This window comes from Microcebus murinus, chromosome 11, assembly GCF_040939455.1.
Source record: "Microcebus murinus isolate Inina chromosome 11, M.murinus_Inina_mat1.0, whole genome shotgun sequence".
Classification (NCBI taxonomy): domain Eukaryota; kingdom Metazoa; phylum Chordata; class Mammalia; order Primates; family Cheirogaleidae; genus Microcebus; species Microcebus murinus.
Genome location: NC_134114.1, coordinates 31,223,342 through 31,240,175, shown reverse-complemented (window position 1 = coordinate 31,240,175; position 16,834 = coordinate 31,223,342). Strand labels below are relative to the sequence as shown.

At 36.5% G+C, this 16,834-nt stretch overlaps 1 protein-coding gene across 2 annotated transcripts in view; it reads left to right on the top strand.

Annotated features, from left to right (window-relative positions):
• Nucleotides 1–16,834, top strand: part of C6 (complement C6) — a 71,149-nt gene that overhangs the window by 35,855 nt on the left and 18,460 nt on the right. For both annotated transcript variants that reach the window (XM_012777779.3, XM_012777778.3), the window contains 4 exons: nucleotides 5,225–5,347; nucleotides 14,041–14,207; nucleotides 15,525–15,750; nucleotides 16,566–16,737. In XM_012777779.3, the coding sequence (XP_012633233.2) occupies nucleotides 5,225–5,347; nucleotides 14,041–14,207; nucleotides 15,525–15,750; nucleotides 16,566–16,737 (688 nt within the window). The remainder of the gene's footprint in view (nucleotides 1–5,224; nucleotides 5,348–14,040; nucleotides 14,208–15,524; nucleotides 15,751–16,565; nucleotides 16,738–16,834) is intronic.

Here is a 16,834-nt window from a genome sequence, read left to right as displayed (position 1 = left end):
CAAGATAGTATAAGCGGTGCTAGCTTGCTGTCGTTTCTTAGAATTGAGTAATGTTCCATTGTGAACATATACCAAATTTTAATTAACTATACACAAATCAAAAGCATTCATATATGCCAAGAACCATCAAGCTGAAACTCAAATCAAAAACACAATACTTTTTACCATAGCCCCAAAGAAAACTAAATATCTAGGAGTATATTTAATGAAAGATATGAAAGACTTATACAAGGAGAACTATGAAATGCTAACAAAAGAAATTGTAGAAGATGGAAACAGATGGAAAAATCTACCTTGTTCATGGATTGGTAGAATCAATATTGTTAAAATGTCAATATTACCTAAAGTGATCTACAGATATAATGCAATCCCCATCAAAATACCACCATCATTCTTTACAGATCTAGAAAAAATAATTCTTCACTTTGTATGGAACCAGAAAAACACAAAGCAAAGCAGTCTTAGGTAAAAAGAACAAACTGGGAGGCATCAGTCTTCCTGACTTCAAGCTTTACTATAAGCAATAATAGTTAAATCAGCCTGGAACTGGCACAAGAACAGAAGCATCGATATTTGGTATAGGGGATAATTTTATAGAGCAATAATTTGTAACAATTCAATAGCAATATATTTCTTTTAATAATTTTAACAAAAATCCAAGTGTCTAAAGAGGAGTCCTCAAACCTTTTAAACAGAGGACCAGTTCACTGTCCCTCAGACCATTGGAGGGCCGTTGTAGAGTGCGGCACACATTCCACACATGCTCACTGTGGACCCGGGACAAGTCGGCTACTAAGCAGGACAGGCAGCAGCAGCAAAAACGCCCAGCGGGCCAGATAAATGTCCTCGGCGGGCCGCATGTGGCCCATGGGTCGTAGTTTGAGGACCCCTGGTCTAAACTGAAAGAACAATTAGAGGACTCAACAAGGGACTAAGTTAATGTGGGCTGGATGTACACCTACTGGTGATGAAACCTGAAAACAAATGCAAAACACTTTCATGGGAGGAAAGGTTACAACTTTGTATCTTCAGATATAAAGCAGATATTTTTATGCTTGCCTGTAAAAAAGCAATATAAGGCAAACATCTTGGTTTCTTAAGTATTATCTTAAAGTGCTAATATTAATTATTATTGCAACTTAAACACCTCTGGAAAAATTTAATTGCAGGCTCCTGTGTAAAATGACATAGGTCCTTGGAATAGTCTAGCAGGTGTCTCTGGAGAACAAGGTTAGGTAACTGTATGGTAACCAAAAGCAAACTCATCAATTCTCCCAAATAAATCAGAATTTTTCATCACTAAACTTTTAGACAAAAGAACAAGGGATTATTTAAAAATATGACCTCAGGCAAGCCCTGGGATCAATAGAGTTTCAGTCCCTCTGTTCTTACATCTCCTTATGGCAAACACTAACACTTCATGCCATTGTCCTGAGTCTTCCAAATCCTAAGGGATCAGATGTCCCTCAGGGACATCTGAGAGGAGATGGGATAAATATCTTTCAGAAGGATTTTCAGTAAGAAGGACTTTAAACACTTTTACCCCACAAGTTTACTAAAATCTAAAAGATTTGGGCTGTGCTGGGCCTTCCACACTACCCCTCATGTTTCCTTTCAGTTATTCTTCCCACTTGCAGCATTTGCAAGATGGATTTGATGTCTTCTGCCACTGGGAATGGCATCAACACTAATGCTGAGCAAAAGTAGTTGGGGGAAATCTCTGGCCCTTGACTTGGTTTCATCTCACCTTTCAGATGAAATTATTCTGGTCACTGCTGCTATAGACCAGGCAATAATTTCCCTCTTGAGTATACTCATCATGCATTCAGAACAAAGCCTCTAAACCCTAGAGACCAGGTCAGTTAAAGAATTGGACAAATCCTTAATCAACCATCCAGCATTTCAACAGTTGAAGCCCCATAACCAAAATGAAGAGTGATAAGCTACACTTCCTACTAAAACATTCTCACCCTCAGTCTCTGTCTCTAGAAATAGAGATACACATAATAGAGATACACAAATAAACAGATACATATAATAAAAGAAAGGGAGTTGAGATGTGATAGGAAACTGGAACTACCCTGCATATTCACATGTATTATACATATACACAAACTATACATACATATATACTATATATATTTATATGCTTATATATATAGTCAATATATTGAATAAGATATATATTATATTCAATATTCTTGTATTCTATATATTTCTCTGAGTTACAATAATATTGTTATAAAATTGTAATTGTGGTTGCAATGAAGCACACCCAGACAGAAACAAATTGTCAATAAAATGGAATTTTCCATTAAGTATGCTTGCCTATTTTTGCCATCTTTCTAGATAAATGTATGTTCTGGCCTCTTCCCTTTTCTCTTTTTCTATTCCTTCTCTTACCATAACATGAAACTAGAGCATAGATTTAATTTTTGTTATGCTCTATGCAATAAGAATTTTATCCTTGTGATTAATGTTAGAAAAATGACTTGACTATTTCATGGTACTTTCTTTCTCTCTGAGAATAAAATTAAATTAAATTGCTTTTTATTTGCATCCCTTGATTTATTCCTCTATTGTTCAGTGTCCCATAGTCAAGTTAAAACCTTGAATAAAAGTTGACATTGTTTCAGTGTACAAGGTGAAAATAATTTCATGAACACAGTGAAATCATTAAACAACAAAAATAGCATAATATGCAAGATGGTAATTTTAAACTCTTCTTGTTGAGAAGCCATCTTCTGCTCCGAATTGGAGGTAAAAAAGTGTTCACCCCACTGTATATTAATATAACCTTTTTTTTTTTTTTTTTTTGAGACAGAATCTCACTTTGTTGCTCAGGCTAGAGTGAGTGCCGTGGCGTCAGCCTAGCTCACAGCAACCTCAATCTCCTGGGCTCAAGCGATCCTACTGCCTCAGCCTCCCGAGTAGCAGGGACTACAGGCATGCACCACCATGCCCGGCTAATTTTTTTTTTGTATATATGTTTTTAGTTGGTCAATTAATTTCTTTCTATTTTTAGTAGAGACAGGGTCTCACTCAGGCTGGTTTCGAACTTCCAACCTTGAGCAATCCACCCGCCTCGGCCTCCCAGAATGCTAGGATTACAGGCGTGAGCCACCACGCCCGGCCAATATAACCTTTTTTGACTAACACTATTGACTTTTGCTCAGCCAGAGTGGCTAAGAACATTACTCAAATACTCATCCCTGTGCCACAGCAGAGGGACACTGGGGTTTAAGAGGCCATTGAGGCATTGAACAGCTTCTTAGTTAATAGGTAGAAGTCAGGTGGCAGTCAACAGCACATACTGCAGTGAAGAAAAGGCTTATACAGAAATGTATTGATGAAGTCCTGGTATTTTAATCACTACATATCCAATGCATACAAAAGATTTATTATTTAAATCTTCAAGGATTCACCTATGGCCCTCAGAAAACGAAATTATGTTTACAGTTAATTCACTATGTTATAGTTAATGAACTGGATACATACAATTTAATTTTCAATTATAAATAACAAAAACCTAATAAAAATTAAGAAAAAATAAGAGTCATGCACTATAGATGCATTAAATTTCTAGCATGGCCCAAAAACTTGACTGATCCACTTATAAAAACAATGCTACCAGAAGAAAAAGGAACCATATGTATTCAGCCAGACAGAAACAGACATCATTTTTGTTAGAGCTAAAGATGCAAGGTAAATGTGAGGGCTTCAAACCAAGAATTTTTTACTTTCAACTAATAATGCATATCTTCAAATGTGTCAAATTGTCAAAAAAGAGAGAGAGCGAGAGAGAGAGAGAGATAGGCAGACCCAGTCTGCATCTACCCAGCCTCATTTTTCAGTGATCTGTGCCTTCAGGTTTCCATTTCAGTGTCACACTCAACCAGTGCCTCAAGCTCTGAAAACACTCATCTCTGCTTATTGTAACCCGTGACCCTAAATATCAGCATTTGATAAACTACTTTGCTTTAAGGTGCTTAAGACCTGGTATTAACAGCTCTAGCTCTCATGCACTTGTACTTTGCAGGGCAAATTTTAACTACACATCAGAAGACCTGTATTTTGACTTTGATGTTTCAAACAGTGAGTTAGGTATATTGGGAAGGTGTTAAGAAAAAGGAAACATTGATTCCCCTCAAATTACCCCAGATAGGTAGTACCAATTCAGACTACAAAGATGCTAGATCTGTTTCCCTGTGCTGTTACACTCACACACTGATTTTGAGGGCATTGAGAATGATCACAGGCACTGCAGTGAAAGTGATTCAGATGCCAAAATCTTCAACAAATGATGCTTGGAGGATTGGTAAAGGAGAAGAATTATGAGGTGTAAAGGTATTATAACTGGGTGGCCTAAGCCTCAGGGCATCTGAGTTTTTGCAAGACTTATAGGACCGTAGAGTGTCATCCAATGGAAGCAGCACCAGGAAACTAGGAAGATATCAATCCCAGCTCCCACACCTGAAGCGGGAGGGAATGAGGCAGTGTCAACCTCCCCTGGAGACAACCAGGGAGACAGTATCAAGTCCAGGCTTAAATTAACATAATGAGATAAAAGATTGAAAATATTCCTTAGTTCAGAAAGTCAGAATTTCTGAGTTTAAACTAAAAAGCTTTTGGAGGTAGGGGCAGAATGAGCAGCTGAGTCAGGGAGAGGAGGCACAGGGGCATATGAGAATGAGTGCTCAGGGAAGGAGAATGGCCAACACGATTTGCACCTAAGGTGATGAACGGGAAGCAAGTAACGTGGAGTCAGGTCTCACAGAATCAGTGTGGCCCAGAAAGTAGGCCTTTTGGTGGGAAACAGATCAGACCATGTCGTAACCACTTGATTTGCAGGGCTACATAGTGGCAGTAGCCAGTACAAAGGACCAGCCTAGAGCTCCATTGTGTGGAGTGACAACAAAGGGCAGGCCAACACAATCCCCATGGGATGGGCCACAGCAGCTCGGCATGTGCTTCCCAGGGTCAGCGTTGAAGGGGGTGGGGGGACGGTGGGACTCACAGATATTCTTCCGTTTTTTACTATCTCATGCTATGTGCAGGATTGAATCTGTAGATAAAGCTGTTGATCACTCAGGTTTATGGATATTAAGGAAGAGGGGGCTGGTATATAGTATCTGTGGCTCCAGAAATGACCAGAGCCTCAGGTTCCTCTTTGAGATCTTAACCATGCATTTTCAGTGAATTTTGTTTGTACTCAACTTCCTAGGTTTAACAGAGGAAGAAACCAAAACCTGTATCCGGATTGAAACAAAGAAACGTGTTCTTTTTGTTAAGAAAAAAAAAGTGGAACACCGGTGCACTACTAACAAGCTATCAGAAAAACATGAAGGTAACACCGCTATCTCTTAGCAGCTTATCCAGTGTGCCCTGAGGCTGGCTGTCATGTAAGCACCATATTGCACATGACTGTGCTATTTTTAATTTTTCATTTATTTTATTTATCTGCCTCAGAGCCCTGTGGCTGGGGGGTGGGGGGGAGTGGGGGTTGCAAATACAATAACATTGCCAATGGTTAAGGTTCTCTTTATCTTATACATATGTTTTTAATTTAATGAACAATTATTTATTGATTTTTTTCCCATGGGCAAAACTCAATATTAGACATTACGAAGTAAATATAGGTGTGAACTAAGCCTTTCTATCAAAGGCCTTACAAAGTAAGGACACATATAAATAGCCATTAAAAATATAGACTGATAAGGGTCTAAGAGACGTTTGTTTTTTAAAAGACTATAAAAGTATTATGGGCAGAAGAAAATAGGTAGAAGGAAATCCTGAGATCAAAATTCATCAGGTTTCTTGAAGAGAATTGTTTTGGGTCTATGTGCTAAGGCAGCACAAGACTTTGACAAACAGAAAGAGAAAGAAAACCCAAGTAAAACTACTGAAGAAAGAAGATAGGAGTTAAGTTTTGTAGAAGGATCTTACTCCTTCCCAGAGTGTCAGCCACTCCACTGCCTATGGGCTTTTACTCTTGCATCCTAATCCTCAACCCAGCCATCCCTTCTGAGCTTCAGACACCTACGTCCACTAAATGTCTCTAGGCATCTGCACTTCATATATTCTCTCCCTGCTGCCAGTGGTTCCCATCACTATCTACTCAACTATAAACTCCAAACAGTTGAGTAGTTTATAGCTTAATAGGACTATTGTGAAGATTAAACAACATGATGTTTATAAGGAGCCTCACGTAGTGACCAGCAACAATTGGTTCCTTTCACCTTCCCTCTCCTTTAGCAATCCCAGTCTTGATGAATGGCATTGCTGTCATCTAAGTTAGCCAAGCCAGAAGCCTGACCGTTGGTTCTGCACTCTTTCTAGCCTCCACACCTAATGAGTAACCATGCATAATCCACTCTACCTCCTGAATACTCCAAATTTCTCCCTCTCTTCATTTCTATGGGCACACACTTCATTCATTATTTCCAGCCCAGGTTATCACAAAAGCCTCCTAACTGGTCTTCTTGCTTCTAGTCTTGTCTTCCTCCAGTTTATACTACACATTTCTGTGAGAGGAATTTTCTTCATGGCAAATCTTATTCATGAAAGCTTCATACTTCGAATATGTCATGATTCCTCATGGCCTTGAGGATAAGTTCCTGCCTCTCTCTGTATAGCTAAACGTTATGCAGCCTTCTAAACAAGTCATGCTCTGTCCTATGCCTTGCTATTATAAATAACTCCTTCCTCTTTATAAAATTCTCTTATTCCCTTATTTTGCCTGACTGATTACTATTCATTCTGCTTGAACCAAAGGGAAACAAAAGCACAGAAACTCCCAAATTTGAAGTTTACATTCTCATAGGGAAGACAGACAAGGAACAAAGAAAAATATAATATTTGCTATAATAATCAATAGACAATTTTAAACATAATATCAGAGCATATATATGGTCTCCATATAGATGCCTATATTAAGCAAAAGCAAAATGAGAAGAACTGGCTTGACAATTGTACTTTTGTATTATAGCAAAAAAAGAAAAAGGGCAAAAAGGAACATAGTATGCAAAACAAAGAACCTAGTAATATAAATCAAAAACAGATACAGATACTATACTAGTTTATCATGCAATAGAATAATTTACTAAACATATAAATTTAATAAGCCAAGAGCTCAGAGATAAAAAGATTAAATACAAAAATTAAATAAAAGGGAGATTTCACAGCTAAGGTATAAAAGCAAATATTGAGAAACATCACCATTAATATTATAAATAAATTAGACACTGCAAGGACAAAATATAATTGTCTAAAAATAAAATTAATAACATTAATTACATATAAGAAAGATCTAAAGTGATGACAACAAATACAGAGAAAAATTCAGATATTATTAAAGAAAATTTAATGGAAATGGAAGAAAAACATAATTTCATACATAGCAATTAGTGTCCCTGAATTAGAGTTTCCAACAAATGAAATGGAAAAACTATATTTAAAAAAAAAATACTATATAAAAATATGTCCCTGAAATAAAGCAAGAAATTTTTCTTGATTATATATGTCAGAAATATTATTCAAATATGCAACATCTAGACAAATTCTGGTTAATTTATTAAATCCAAAGATTTTTTAAAATAAACTTTATAAGTATTATACTGAAAAAACAACCATACCCTAAAAGAGCAATAATAACAAAAATCAGGCTGGCTTCAGATTTCTCCATAACAAAATTTAATACAACAAGATAATAAAGGAATGTCTACAAATTTCTGAAAGAGGAAACAAATATGTAAAGATAACACGAAGAAGACATTCTCAAAACATAAGAGAATTCTGAAAATACACATTCTTAAGCATTTACTGACAAAAACTATTCAACTGTAAAATCCAAGCAGCAAAGAGATGAATAATAAAAAATACATATATAACAGTTGGCATAATGCAGGTGCTCAAAGTTAGGATATTTTCTATTTCTCTAAAATGAAATATAATATCTCTCAAATCCATATTTCCTCTAAGTGGTGAAAGATATAAAGTTGCCAATATAATGTAATTCAGTCATCATTCTGGGTTTCAGTTTTTCAATTTTTGTCAAACTCAGGATTCCCTCACCCTTCTCCTACTGCTGCTTCTCAAGGATAATGTGTGTGTGTGTGTGTGTGTGTGTGTGTGTGTGTGTGTGTGTGTGTGTGTTGTAAACACATGCATGCATATGCATACATGGTGGGGAAGGGTGATCAGGTAGTATCTTAGCATCAGAGGAAAGATGAGACTTTTGTTAGCATGTTGCCCCTTGCCTTTGCTGGCCTCAGCCAAGAAATCATTTCCCCCCTCTGGTTCTCATTGTTATGCACTGGCACCCACTGCCCATATCCATGGACCTGACTTGTCATTGGTTATGAGGCCCATACTCTTTGAATCTTTCTCATACCAACCAACAGCAGGTCCTTCTGTGTCTACAACCCTGTCTCAAGATTTTCTCACCTTCTTCAAGGTTTAGGGAACTCCTGCCTGTTTCTGCGCATCATAGTGAAGTGTGAGGGCCTTTAAGGCTACCCAAGGGACCACTTGCTTGGATGCCATGTTGGCTATAAAATATTCCCTACAAGGTTTACAATTCCCATTCTACTACTTTAGAAGAGGTAGATAAAATGCATGCAAGAGGAATTCTAAAAGTTCAAGGAAAATGGAATTAAAAGATAAAAATAAAAAATATAAACTTTATTTCTCAACATAGCCTCCATCAATTTGAAGACATTTTTGTAAATGATGATACCATCCATTTAGTTCATCCCTAAAGAACTGAGGGTTCTGGGAATTTAAGCATGTCAATGCAGTCTTTTTTACATTATGAACTGAGGAACATTAGGTACCATGTAAAGATATTTTAAGATTAAAAAACAAGAAGAACTCAGAAGGAGCCAAACCAGGACTAAAAGGTAGATGCATAATGATTTCCTATCGAAACTTTCACAAAATTGCCTTTGTTTGATGAGAGAAATAAGCAAGATATTGTTGTGGTGAAGAAGGATTACCTGCTGAAGATTTCTCCAGTGTTTTTCTGCTAAATCGTTAGCTAACTTTCTCAAAACACTCTCATAATAAGTAGATGTTACTATTTTTTGGTCCTCCAGAAAGTCAACATGCAAAATGACTTGAGCATCCAAAAAAAAACTGTTACTATGACCTTTGCTCTTGTCTGGTCTGCTTTTTCTCTGGCTGGACCACTTCCACCTCTTGGTAGCCATTGCTTCGATTGTGGTTTGTCTTCAGGATCATATTGGTAAAGTCATGTTTCATCTCCTGTTATAATTCTTTGAAAAAATGCTTTAGGATCTTGATCCCACTTGTTTAAAATTTCCACGGAATGCTCTGCTCTTGTCTACTGTTAATCTGAGAACAATTTTGGCACCTATCAAGTGGAAAGTTTGCTCAACTTTAACTTTTCAATCAGAATTGTGTAACCTGAACCAGTTGAGATATCTGTGCTGTTGGCTATTGTTTCTGCTGTAAATCATCAATCTTCTTCAATTAGGGCTCAAACAAGATTAATTTTTTTCCTTGCAAATTGATGTGGATGGCCTGCTGCTGGTGGCTTCATCCTCAACATTTTCTCACTCCCATCTTAAAATGAGTTATCTATTTGTAAACTGATTTCTTTGGAGTGTTGTCCTCATAAACTCTTTATAAAGCATCAATGATTTCACTAGTCTTCCACTCTAGCTTCCCCATAAATTTAATGTTGGTTCTTGCCTCAATTTTAGCAGAATTCACATTGTTCTGATAGGGCTCTTTTCAAACTGATGCCTTACCCTTCTTAGTGTTTCAAACAGATCCTGTTATAACAAGTTAGTAAGAGTTTATTTTGGTGCTAAAAAATTTTTGAAATCCATGCATGGTTTTTTTCATAATACACATTTTTCCTGAACTTTTTGCAGACCCTTCATATGAGTTTATAGCAAATTTCTCTTGTACAACCATCCCTCCCAAAACTCTGCCCAAAGTGGTAGAATCCTGGGTCTGAAATGAAGAATCCACCCAGTCTAAATCTTAGTAGCCATATGTCACATGTCCAATATCCCTCCTTCTCCTAACTACTCAAATTTTTTCTCCTTTTGGGAAGGAAAATGGCTCTCTTATATTATTATACATTCTTTATCATTCTATGGTTGATGTTATAAATTCTATATTCTGAATCCTAGCAGGTTTGTCTTTTGATATTTAAATTCAAGAATTAAGAACTCAAAATCTTTATTCTCTCTCAAGAGCCTGGCCCTTGACATTGGAAACCATAGCCTTCAAAGCTAAGATTGCTGTGAGACTTACAAAAGTATACTTGAGGGTTCAAAACACAAAGTTTGACTCTTTTTCTCTAAGCTTTCTCTAGTCTGAGGCTGTACATATAGAAAGCCTGTAGTGCAGTTTCAATTATGAGAGGAATGGAAAAGATAAAGGAAGCGTAAAAACACAAAAAGTAATATCAAGATATTAATTTAATAGATAATAGAGGTCAGGAATGAAAAAACAGTGGGCAAAGATGAGGCAATGAGAACTGCATTCATTTAACATATGAAACTAAGACTGAGCAGGGGAATGATGGCTGAGTTTTTCTGTATTGCTTAAGTGTTTAATATGCTAAAGATGTAATTATTTTAAAGAAACAAATCTTGACATTAAAATTTTTGCCAGATAGTCCAGGAAGCCTTTCCTGATTACCACCTCTATCGTTATTCATAATTAGGGTTAGGTGGCCTCCTATTTATTCTCATTGCAACCTGCATTCACAATATAGCATAACGCTCATCATATTGTATTATGTTTACCCTCAATTTCCTCCATTGTAAGCAAATCTAGGACATGGTCTTTATGTCCTCAGTATTTAGCAACACAGCTAGTGCATTATAAATATTTAATGCATGTCTTTCAATGAACATATGAATATTGAAAGAATACTGCATATGTACCCACAGAAAAGTGCACAAATACACAGCAAAGGTAATGTACAAGGATGTTCAAAGCAGTATTATTTATTAACTGGATAGAAGTCAAATGTCTGCCAAGAGTAAAATGGATAAATCATGATATGAACTAACTATTGCTATATACAATATAGATGAATCTCATAAGCATAGGCTGAGTGGAAAAAAACAGGCACAAGAGAGTACATATTTTATGATTTTATGTATAAAGTTCAAAACTGGGCAAAACTAATTCATAGCAATAATAATAAAATTGGTGTTTGTATTTGGGGATGGGATAATGACTGGATGAAGATACGAAGGAGGCTTTTGGGTGCTGCTAGTATTCTGTTTCTTGATGTGGACAGTGATGACATGGGTGTTCGTTTTATAAAAGATTGAGCTGTATACTTATGATTTGTATACTTTGTGTGATTATTTATACTTCAGTAGAAATGTTAACTAAAAATGTGAGACAATACTAGACTGAATGAGGGCTACTTAGAAAACCTAGTTGATAAAGAAGAATTAGGATAAGGAAATGCCAAATATGGACTCATAGCTTTCAGCCTGTAGGAATGGGAGGACATATCAAAGTCAGAGACTGTTGAAATAGTCTGCAAACTGCTTTTCAATCGCCCATTGCTACTCAGTTGACACGGCACTGATTCCTGAATCATGTCATCTCCCCACCTCAAAACCTTACATTGTTTCTAGAGATGGCAGTTCTTTCTAAACCTAGAGAATGACATCCAATTTCCTTGGCTTTACATCCGGATCCTCTCTATTCTGCTGCTCTTCCCCATGTGAATCTTCAATTTCACCACTAACTGATGCCCTTGTGCATTCTCTCCAGAGCATGGCACATATTCCCTGGACTCCAGGTCCTTGCCCGTGATGCTCCCACAGCTTGGAAGGCCATCATCTTCTCAATAAGTCTTATCTTTGCTTTCTGGGCCATGTGAGTCTTCCTTTCAGAGTGCCACTCTCTCTAACAGCCGAAGATCTCAGATTCTTTCACTTTTCTATCTCAGGAATCATTAGTTGATTTTACCACTGAGTAACACTTAGCAAAAACTGATTGTTTTGTTGATCTTTTTGTTTCTTTCCTTTTCTTTCCATTTTCCCCTTCCTCTCTCTCTCTCTCATTTCTTTTTTTCTTCCTTTCTGTCTTCCTCTCTTCCTTCCTTTCCTTTTCATTGTTCTTCCCTTTTTATTTTTCCATAGTCTTGCTAGCATATTTATGTACCTATTTACTCTTCTAATTGAGAGTCTAAGTTTTTCAAATACAAATACCATATTTTACTTTTCTTTCAGTCTTTAGTACCTGGCACATAGCAGATTCTCAAATTTTTATTTATGACAATTTGCCTAAAATAAAAGCTCAGTGGAGCACAAAATATGCACAGGAATGTAGATTTCCGTATTTCTAACCCTGAGCTAGTTCAGTTATATCACTGGACTTTGATATATTCAAATCTGTAGTGATATCATTAACATTTTTGAGGATATATCCCTAAGTTATGTACACTTACTGACAAATGGTATAAATGCATTATTCTAAAAATATGTTAGGTACAAAAAGTATATGAAAATATAGAAAATTTCAAAAAAAAATAGCCTATATGAAAGAAATAGAATTTTTCATTTTCTTCCTGACAGTAGTGTCTGCATACACTTAGGACAAAGTGTATTTTATCATTTTTAATGATAAATACATATTTCATAAAAGCTCCTTGATAGTTTTGACATGTTTTTGGTCAGCTTTGGTGTTAATCTCTTGTTGTGGCTTGTGAGACTATTATAAAAGAAGTATAAATATTCATTCTGTCTTCTTATTGGCATCATGTTCAATCTGCATTTTCTTTCTGGAATCTTTTTAAGCCACTTGTTCACTTGTAAGAGTTAGTTCTGTTCAAACTATCTAATGAAATAGTAAATAAACTTAACTATAACTCTTTTTTAGGACCCTATGCCTACCATAGATAATCCTTGCCAGTGTCAATCCTTTTGTGAAATACATGGTATCAATCCAAATAGAAATAGTGTAACAGAGCCACTGCCAATCACTATATGACACATTGGCAAACACTAATTTCTCTCCCACTTTTATGTGAACAATAAATACTAAAATTTTCTTCTTATACCCTCTGTTTTTTCTTGTGCACTTCAGTTTGAAAACAACCATACTACTTTCTTCATAGGGAGAGTATTTCACCCATTCTTCTAACCATTCTAGACTATCTTACGATAGAATTTCTTAACAGTAGGGCCATGGCTAATCCAAAATAGACACCAAATCGATGCCATTAACTAGTAGCCATATCACTAGCCTCCTTTTCATTTGACTTTCTCACTGTAATTTCCTGTTACTCAGTTCTACCCACACTAGTTGAAATTACCATTAGTTAGTGAGAAATGTTTTGAAAATTTATGTAAAAGATCTGTGCTATGTAGTTTAACATTAAATGCCATTGCCACTAAAGAAACATTGTGCCAACTCCTAACCTGAGGTTTAATTTTTTCTCTGATAGTTGTACTTTTTGCCCCTGTCTTTAAGTTTAAAAGCATTCTATCATTTTGTTTTTCCCCTATATGAAAGTTTCTGGTATATCATCAGTCAATTGATTGAAAATCAGAAGCCATGTGATTTATGTTATTTAAAGGTCCAAGATATATAGTATTAATAATATAAATCAAAAGCTGAGTGCTTGGCATTAAAGAGTACGGAGCAGAGTAGTCAAGACTGGGCGTATTTGTATCCCAGGGCTGCCTTGTAGTAACCATGCATTCCAAGACAAATGACTTTCAACTTCAATGTCCATGTTTATAATAATACCTACTTCTCAGGGTTGTCATGGGAATTATATAACATAATGTGTGTAAAGTACCTGGCATATGCTAGATGCTTAATAAATAATGGTACCATTATTATCATTTCTATTATTAAACTCCCTACAGTCAAGAAGGAGTGTCTCTTGCTTTTTCACTTAGCTTACTTAATGGAGCTACATACTGTACCATGTACTTCACCCTCCTGTACAAACAGGATGTTTTTTAACCCAGGGTGTTTATGGATTTGCACTAAAATCAAATGGGTAATTTTTTAAATATCTTTCAGGTTCATTTTTGCAGGGAGCAGAGAAAGCCATATCCCTGGTTCGAGGTGGGAGGAGTGAGTATGCAGCAGCTTTGGCATGGGAGAAAGGAAATTCTGGTCCAGAGGAGAAGGTATTTTCTGAGTGGTTAGAATCAGTGAAGGAAAATCCTGCTGTGATTGACTTTGAGGTAAGATTAAAAAGTATTCCAGGTAAAAGAGTTAAAGTCATTTTCTAGAAGCCCAAATTGCACATTACATAATTTCTTTTTCATTTTCTTCTCAGATGATAAAGAAAATGTCTTTCTTTAGTATTCATTGCACGATGTACCTTTTTGTAAATGTTAAATAGCACATCTATTGCTTTTGCTATTCAAACAAGCGTTATGTAGTACAGTATTTAGAATTGCTAGCATGCATGAAATACCAGGGAAGGGAATTTAGTGAATAAAACTACCCAATTTGCCTTGAGTAGTACTCTTCATCTTCCCATGTATACAATAAATATGGATTCTGTATTTTTCTCACAACTCTTTGATGAGTACTCTTAAATCTTCATTTGTAGCTCTGTGGGATAAATGGGATTTAAGGCCTATTTGATCTCCTTTTTCTATCACCATTCATTCATTTTACCAGTTTTGTATTATTTGTAATTACATAAAAAGGTGATTTTTTATTATTTATGGAATACTTTGCCCACATATCAGTTGTATGCCATTTAGAACCAGTTTTGCCTAAAACATAACCACATTTTTCAATAGGCCTTTGAAAAAGCTGTTATATTCATTGTATTTAAATGAAGATAAAGAAGTTCAATCCTTATAAAAATGGAATTGTTTACATGCAACATGAAAATGTATCAAGCTCTACAGGTTATGGTAGAAAAATGAGACCCAGCTCCCTCTAGGCACTAGTGAGTCACATATTGCACTAGATGGTCATTTCTTTGAGGTTTTACAATGTTAATGAAATGAACCCTGATTTATCATTAGCTCCATTATTTGCTACTGTAATTCTTCCATTCATTCTACCAGCAAGTTAACTTCTCCATTTTCTCCCACTCCATGTTTTCTCATCTGACTCCACTGAAAGCCAAAAATGTCCTCGAAAAAATAAAGAACATGGAAAACCTCTCTTCTGCCTCTCTAGATTTTTTTTCCTCGAATCAAACTTAATGAGGTTTTAGCAGAACATTAATGAGCTGCCTAATTTTGGTCACCTATATCAGTACTTTGATGTGTGCATTTGATGCTTCATAATCCAAGTGAAAGACACTTCACATGTGGTATCTTTCACAGAATTGCAGGGAAGGTAAGTTCTAGATATACCACACCTGCCAGCTTTTCTCTACCAGTTCAACAGGCAGCTACACTGTATTCTACTATAGTCCCTTTGAGTCGTGGAATGTTCCAGACCTTGCCTCTCATTCCATGAGAATTGGGCAGTAATGGCAACATATATTGCCAAAGGGAATGTAACAGGACCTCCTCTTTATCATCTGCTCTTAGCTTGCTCCCATCGTGGACTTGGTGAGGAACATCCCCTGTGCAGTGACAAAGCGGAACAACCTTAGGAAAGCTTTTCGGGAATATGCAGCCAAGTTTGACCCTTGCCAGTGTGCCCCATGCCCTAATAACGGCCGTCCCACACTCTCAGGGACCGAATGTCTGTGCGTGTGCCGGAGCGGCACCTATGGCGAGAACTGTGAGAGACGGTCTCCAGATTACAAATCCAGTAAGTATCAGTAATCTATTGTGAGGTAGGCACCTTCTCCCTCCCAAAGAATATTTTTAATTGGTCAATTAAAACAAAATAAAACTTCTATGAGCAACTTCAACCTAGTGCAAACTCACAAGGAAAATAGCCTGCAAAATGTATGCATCCCAGCTGTGACCTACTAGCTCCGTGACCTTGGGAAAGTTATCTAACCTCCCTATGCCTCAATCTGTTCATCCACAAAATGGGAATCTACCCAGCACAATGCCTGTAATATAAAAATCAATAAAATAAAATAAAACATACTATGAGATAAAATATATGATTCTGTTATTAATATTATAAGCCTGTTCTGTATTGTAATGTAGAATGAGGATGGGTTTGTAATAAAAGATAAATTAAGTCACAACCAAAGTTTTCATACAGGACTAAGTGTGCATAGTTTCCTCAAATCCTCTTTAGAAAGAGGATGAGGCTTGGGAATGAGAATATATTTCACTGACCTTAAAAAATGCAATTTGATATATATTCTATTCAGAAGATGTTCATATTTACACACACGTGTGCATGTACATACACACAAATGCTTGTGACATTTGAAAATGATCCATAATGGTTGCCATTTTATGCAGGCTATGAGAATAAGAGAGGAAAATCAGGCAATGTATCAGGCCCCTTCCAGGGTAATTTCTTTTACTCCTCACAATAACCCTAGAATATTCTACAGAGGAGGTCACACAACTAAAAAGTGAGAAAACCAGGTTGGCCTGGCTTTAAAGCCCAAATTCTCTCAGCTGCACCATGACCCATGGGTGGGTTTTCCTCTGTTGCAGATGCAATAGATGGAAACTGGGGGTGCTGGTCTTCCTGGAGCATGTGTGGTGCTACTTATAAGAGATCAAGAACCCGAGAATGCAATAACCCTTCCCCCCAACACGGAGGCAAACCCTGTAATGGGGAGAAGCGGCAAGAGGAAGACTGCACATTTTCAATCATGGAAAACAAGTAAGTTTGGTTAAGAAGAAAGAATGTTCGCTAACCCCACTAAGGTAGAGAGTTCACATAGTTATTATCCTACCGCTAAGTAAAGAAATAACTAGAA